The sequence below is a fragment of the Opisthorchis viverrini genome (assembly GCF_000715545.1).
Source record: "Opisthorchis viverrini unplaced genomic scaffold opera_v5_99, whole genome shotgun sequence".
Classification (NCBI taxonomy): Eukaryota; Metazoa; Platyhelminthes; class Trematoda; order Opisthorchiida; family Opisthorchiidae; genus Opisthorchis; species Opisthorchis viverrini.
The window spans coordinates 282541-290012 of NW_008751754.1; the positions used below are offsets into that span (position 1 = coordinate 282541).

At 44.2% G+C, this 7472-nt stretch overlaps 1 protein-coding gene across 1 annotated transcript in view; it reads left to right on the forward strand.

The window, feature by feature from the left end:
• T265_05273 (hypothetical protein) overlaps positions 1 to 5801 on the forward strand; it is a gene marked incomplete at both ends in the record, with an annotated part of 39371 nt that extends 33570 nt beyond the window's left edge. Inside the window, 3 exons of the mRNA XM_009170248.1 lie at positions 1975 to 2122; positions 2739 to 2897; positions 5264 to 5801. Of these exons, the coding sequence (XP_009168512.1) occupies positions 1975 to 2122; positions 2739 to 2897; positions 5264 to 5419 (463 nt within the window). The remainder of the gene's footprint in view (positions 1 to 1974; positions 2123 to 2738; positions 2898 to 5263) is intronic.
• Positions 5802 to 7472: the final 1671 nt, after the last annotated feature.

Genomic DNA, 7472 nt, shown 5'->3' on the forward strand with positions numbered 1-7472 from the left:
TGCTCTGTTACCGCGTAGGGATGGTTACCAAAATGACAGTGTAGAACCTGTGATTTGCACTGATAACACGGGTTTATTTTCTCATGAGCAATTATTCTTCGTGTCTGGACACTAGTTTGCAATGGTGATTCAATTGCGCGCATGCACAGCCAGTAATAGGTAGACTCTCTTGTGCAGGACAGGAGAAGAGGAACTCGTACTAGATTGCCACTGTTATTTCGAGATGCCTATATCTTCAAGTAAACAGTCACTCTAAATGGGGTTGATCCTACCACCGACTAGCTTGATTTACCGTACATGCTCGGTGTGTCAAACGTATTTATTTCCTATCCAACTATCGTTCATCAACGCCAAATGATCACCCATTTAACTAGCTTTCACCAATTTTGCAAAATTCTAAATATCCGCGAGACTCATTAACACTCTTGTAACTCGTAATTATGGGGTTGTTGGGGCATACGCATCATTCTCTCTGTTTGTCAGTCGCCTTGCTGCTTCTTTCGCTGTTTCCGGAAAAGAAACGGTAGGTCGGTAGAAAATAGTATCTGCTGCTTTTCTGATGACAATTCGTTTGAAAACGGACTGCTACAGAGTAGCCGGCCGGCTGTACCGCTCTCATGGACTCCTCGTACTTTGTTCTGTCAATCACTTTGACTACCCTACTTTCATTGCATGTGTTTGAACTTGTTCAAACTTCAGTTTTGAGGAAAATTAATTGAACATTTTTTTCAATTAGCAGCAGATCAGGGAGGGGGGAAAGAATGGTGGCGAACAGTTAGAGGATACTACCAAGTACTCTCATTTACACATTAATTTGGTGAGAGAATTTGATGAGAGAATCAACTGATTCCACCTACTCTCTCGTTTATGATGAAGAAAAAAATCCTTCAGCTGTAGCACCCTTTCGGTGCCCAACTGCCATGCCATCCAAAGGTTGCACGAGGGCTGGGATACTGCTAGGTTGCCCAAGCCTAGACAGGGGGAGTTGAGGGGGCAGAGGTCGGGTTCGAACCATGGATCTTCCGGTCAGTAAATTCGCATTGTAAACACTTGAGCCATTTTGATGAAGATGACCATCATAAGCGAGCAGATCAGCTGGATTCAGTTGAGTTTCCCGTCAAAACCAAATCAGTGTGTAGATGGGAGTGGTTGGCGAATTCCATGCAGTGTGGGTTTAAGCAGAACCTAAGGTTGATAGACACTTTCGGACTGCGCCAACCTGACGACCCTCAAAAAGGTCGAAACCGGTCGTGGGTTTTCGAAGAGATTTCAGCAGCCTTATGAGTAGTATGTTAGCCCAGCCGGGGAATATATTCATTTGACTTTTTCCGCTATTATCGCTTCCATCAGTCAGCTTGGTCGGTTGTGAATTTTATTCCATAGCCGAGCAGGCGGAATTCTAGTAACTTGAAAATAAGCTCCGGGAGTGCCTATATGCTTCTTCTGTAAAAAACAAAACCAATATGTAACTGGACAGTGAACTACTCTGTTCTAGTAGGTTTCCTGAGTTCTCATTCCTCGCATTATTGACCAAATAAAAAGCAGCAATCGATTCCAAATAGTGTGGTACGTGCTATGCACTTTCTAATTTGGTTTTTGTTGTTGGTGACCCGGTGGACTCAGTACAGTATTTCCAGCCAGCTCACTGCTGTGAACACATCATTCACATTAGTACAAGCAAAGCTGTTTTTCCTTCAGCAAATAAGATGAATTGAATAAAAGCGGGAGTGACAAGAAAAGAGTCAAGAGCCACTGTCACAGCTTTGTGCGTTGAAACTACATTGTTTGGTAAGCTCATGTTAAACTCAGCTGACTCCTTTGCAGAATCGTTTGACTCACTCCAGTTCGGCACTGCTGATTTTTCAACAGTTCTCAACAGCTCCAGTGCATCAAACGAACATGTACTAGGTATCGATTTTTACGATTTTCTCGTTCCACTTCATCTCTTCGTTAATCGCTTTTGTCGCTTTCAAGGTATGTTTACAAACGCCTCCGTTTCCTGGGCAACAAACAACTATCTCAGTTGTGCACTCTGACATTCCTCGCGTTGTGGCACGGAACATATACGGGCTATTTTGTGAATTTTGCCCTTGAATTCATCATTATCGCTGTGGAACGAGATGTGAGTCCTTGATTGTCTTTAGGTCCTCTCATGAATTGTTCCCGAAATCTACACTTTTCATGGTTTAGAATTACCCATTCCGTCATTCCAAACCGGTTTGGAGCTTCGATTGGAAATCGTCACAATTCTGATAGCTGTTTGTTTGGGCAAATCAAATTGTTTTTGTTACTCTTTGATACGGTATGGGTCTCTGAGGTCCAACGTCGCGGAGTACAACTTTGCTGTTGTACCAACTGCCTTCTGGTATTTTCTGCGTGTGTTATTACACTGACCAGTTTGGAAATATATCGAAATATCGGTGACTCGTCTGCGTTTACTGGTTGTTGATCAGGTGACTGTTGGTCTGTTCGCCAGGCCTGGCAAATAGCTTACAAAACGTTCCATCACCAGTTGGGGTGGTATCAGCAATGCACCGTTGGGCGTGGTAGTTTTCACAGGTGACAGGCGCGCTTTAGGTTGATTAGCCTATCCGAAACATCTTGTTTCCAACCGATTTCCTGGAGGCCGGTTAGTCCAATGGTTGTCCTGAACTATCCCATCTGTTGTACTTTCCGTCGTCCACACGCTGTTGTTTTTCCATTACTTAACACCTCACACCCTTTTCTTTTTCATACAGTTTATTCTGATAGTGAAACGTTCCAAGTTTGGTGACTTTTTGTACAAAACCACTCCAGGTTTTGTACTGACAAGTGTTACGGGCAAATTGCACGTTCTCTTCATGCTTGCCACCCCCTTGACGGCATTCTATCTGCTACAATACCATTTGTGGTTTCCGGTAAGACTTTTGTTTTTTCTTTATGGCCGCTTTATCATGCCATTTCTCGCATATCCATACAGTGCAACGTACGTGGACTGGTAACGCATTTAGCTCCTTAGACTCATGTGTCAATATTGTTAGATCAAACGATGTTTGCGCTTTGTTCGTCAAGACTAGCCTATTGTGTAAACATTTGAGACACATGTTTGCTCCAGTCCGGCAAATGGTAGTACGTTGGCGTATTCATGCTATGAACATCGTTCGTCCCTGGATTTCTAACTGAAGTGGCTCTTTGAATGATGGCGCTGTTAGCTCATCCCGACATCCATTGGGCTATTTGGGAAGCTCAGTTCGCGTTCCTTGGCAGGGAATGATAATCTCGTGAAAAGTCTGTCAGTTTGGCCGAACCCGTCAAACCGCGATGGAGGTTGACCGCTGAATGTGCCGCGCACGAGGTAGCACCTAGTTGAAAAAGTTGAAGTGGGCTTGTGATTACGTGTGTCCAATCAAATAAGGTTGAGTTCGGCGCAAACACCCGGATTGGCTCTGACAACAGTTCCTATGAAAATGGCACTTGAAACATGACTTATCTAACGACCCTCTCCGATACTATATTGTAGTTGTGTACGGATTTTACTGTTTTAGGCCATAGTCATGGAATACTGTTTACCTGATGCAAGCATCAAAATAGATTCCAATTGGGGGATTCATGCCTGTGACCTCACATGTCGGATACGTATGCCACAAGCTGAGCCGCTCCGGGAAAATGCTCACATGTGTGTTAACTCCACATGTAGCTCCCAACACACTATAAGTCAGTGGTCGCGCCGCTCACCATCCTTACGTGACTACAAACTTTCCATTCCCTTTACGCATTGTAAGGCTGTCGGATTTGCTTGCTTCGTGAGGTCCTTTGCATCCGGAATGAATGGTTGCTGTCCATGAGAAGGATATTGTTACAAATAACCTCGTATAGTCATAGACTATTCACGAGGTCGCTGAAAAACCCTCAACAGCCTATGATCTGTTTCCCCCTTCTTGAGGTTCTTCAGGGAGACTGAGAACATCAGCTGGGTTCCAGGTGAGTCTCCCCCTCAAAACCAAATCGGTATGCAGATCAGTCGAACCGTGGAGGCATGTTTACAGGACCCATTTTCGGACCTTCATGAGTTTTCTGAAATTGTTAACAAAGATAGCAGCGGTTGGTATTTAGTATTACTTCCAAATTTCAATAACAGCATCGGTGAAAGTGGTGGGATTACTTGTGAGTGTTTAGCGTCCTATCTCATGGGACCCTTATCGTGAGCAACTTGTCGCTAGTCCTTTATTAGTAGTCGTTTTGCGATATATTTTCTCGCCGATCATCCACTGTGCTCCTAGGATTGACCTTCAACAACCGACCGGTGATTCTAGAATTCTTCAAGGACAAGTTGACTCTTATGATCACATGTGTGTGTGAGTACGTTTCTAAAAGTCGAGTGTGTTGTTCAGCCAAATGTATTGGTCAAGCGACAGGACAACCAATAAACGGGTTGAAAGATCGTCTAGGTACTTGATAAGTGAGAGATGATAAAGCCGTTAGAATTTGGCTCCAATTGATTGTTTCACACCAGAATATATCTTTTTGGTTGTATACCGTGTACCTTATTACAAAGTCAAAAGTCGGGAACGTAAAGATCTTGGGCATGACTGAGAGACAGTCACTACTCCAAAATCCAGATCTATTTAGACGAAAGCACTTTACCCGAAGTTTGTGTCTAGCCTTGCCTAGCGAGAATCAAAACTCGACACTAAGTCACCGGACTTTGTCCGCACACGTTTTGTCTATATGACCCGTTATAGATTAGTTGGCAGCAATGAGCCGGCCAGGTAACTGTTTTCTGTTAACTAACTTGGCGACCACTTATTTCCGTTTCTAATTTCTCCACGATTCTCATAAGGCTATCATACTAAGTTTGAAATGTATTCCAGACCCTGTAACCTTGTTCTTTCATCGTTGCCTTTCAGCGCTGCCTTTCGGCGCTGGAAATACTACTCACCTTCTGTTGTATTGTCCTGGTTTGGATGTTTCTTCAACACAATGTCTTGTTTGCTTTGATCGTAGGGCTCACCTTGCACGTCTCGTTCTTACATTTGAGGTTGTTTACCTAGAGACTTAGTGTCATGCTTCATTCGAGGAACTTACGATTATCTATCACTGCGTTCGTACTTCATCCATACAGAGTTTCACGGGTTTACTTCAATCATCGGTTAAGATCTTTAGGCTTTTGTTTCCAACTGCTTTTTTTTTACTGAGATACTCATTTTTGCGAGCATTCTCTCCCATTCTATGTATGGTCAATTTGGGATGTTTATCACTCCTTATCCGTTGATTCTTTCCGAAGGTACTGAAATCAACCTATTTCATCGGGTTCATCTACGTCCTTTGGCCCCTGCTGAGACCAATAGTGAAACGCATGTTCCCACGGAAAGTCAATGGGTCACAGTCTAACGGTGGTGCCACTCCTCAAAGTGATGATGACAAATCAAAGACACAGTAGTGGCGGTGGAGCACGTCATCGATGTGTCTGTAACTTTCCTTCGCTCATGCCCTTTCCGCTCGAAAACTTAGTGTACCCTTGTTCCTCCTGTGGTTTGGCAACAAAGGGTTCGTCACGTTCGAGAGTAAACATGACAGTGTTGCGGTGTGTTTTCTACGTGCACTTACTTTTCGAATTAGACTATCGATCCACTGAGTCCCTTAGATTTTCAAGACCACGTGTGATCTGCTGCGCTCCATGTTGTTATCTGGCTCCTCTTCTTTTGTCTGTGCAATTCTTCATTCGGACACCTTTTCTGTGTTTTCTGTGTGTTTTTAGCGACCATCTTCGAGGCCTTATTCGACCCACAGTCTTGATTCGGTACTCAGAATTTGATTGTCCGTATACATTGTGCATTGTCACATTTGAAGATATTTCTTTCTATGTACGTTGCCTTTATTTTCACTCGCTAATGACTGGAAATTGTCAGATGAATGCAGAAACATCGTGCATGCATGTGGAATGGATATCCTAAATGCAGGAGCCCCTTAGTGAACAGCTTCAGAGCAGTAGCACTGGAACTTTTTTGGTGATTGAAACTGTTGCGGTAACTATATGTTTCCAACGTGTAGGCTCAAAGATTCGGACAAACACTCGCCCATTCCCCTATGCTTGTGCTGCGTTACCCAGGTGACTACTTTTGTTGATTTGTATCGGTCCCAGAGCCTTTTTCGCATTCCTCGTTCAGTTCAGCTGTAGCACCCTTTGGGTGCCTAACTGCCATGCAACCCGAAGGAAGCACGAGGGCTGNGCCAGGTTGCCAAGCGTAGACAGGGAAAGTCCAGAGGCAGAGGTTGGTTCCAACCCACGCACCTTCCGGTCAGTACACTCGCGCTCTAACCACTTGGGCCATCTCGAGACAGGATGTCTACTGTTTACTTTGGAACCCCGTAACGATGAACTCATAGTGTTCTGGCGAAGTTTTGTTGCAACGAAAATGCGCTTCGATTTGCATTTATATGACCCCCTCTTCAGGAAGCATTTGAATTATTGCTTAATAAGAGTGCCATATGGGACAACGAGGGGCAAACCAAATAGGACAGGTTTTAAGAAATTACTTCCGGTCAGGTAAATGTGGCTTTTGCTTGTCTTACCCAATCCAGCTAAATTCCTGCGATGTACTGGTTCGCAGTTGGCATGGTTAATATTGTCGAAATTCTGTCATTTCCCCGCAAACACGTACCGCGACTCATTGTAATGGGCACTAATGGTCTCTGAGCTGCTAGCAAACCGGCATTCACTGAAACTGCTTGGTTCAAATTGGTTCAGTATTCTTCTCTTTGAGGAGGTGTGCGAGTTCCACAATTGCAATTCCTTGCCGTAACCGAAGACTAAACGCTTTCTGTGTCCTCAGACGACTGATTAACTCATCCGTCCTAAGACACCGCAATCGAAGTGTCCTTGGTGAACAATCACTTTGAATATTTTGTCATCAATGTAGCTGGTGCACCATCTCACCTCTTAGTGAACTCTTCTTCACTAGACTTGATTTAGCCATTAATTTGAGGTGCCCCGTGGTTGCCAAATTGATCGATGGTAAGAAAACTGAAAGAGGTAATGTAGCAACACATGGTTACTCAATAATTTCAACCCATGTCATTCTTACCTCGAGCGAGGAAACACTGGACTCGAGGGTCACAAGTAGTCGAGAATTGTCCGGAACTCCAGGGCCACCCGGATGGTTAATGGATCGTGCGCGCCTCAGAGACGTGTCCCAATACTTTCACCCCACGTGTTACATGTCGAAAGTCCGAACCCCGGTCTGGTCATGGATAGGCACCGAAAGCAACTGAAAGCGCCTTCACATTTCGGTGCAGACTAACCAGAATACACATATCAGCACAAAAGTATGACTTTGAACCAGAAGTGTTTGTACGCAAATCCTACCAAAAACCAACGCAATAATTATCGAGTTTCCGATGTTCATGATTCTGGTAGTATAAGGCCGTAGCTTTATGATGAATTATCTTGACTAGACTTCTGGTATCCCCTCGTTTTTCGCACACATGATCAC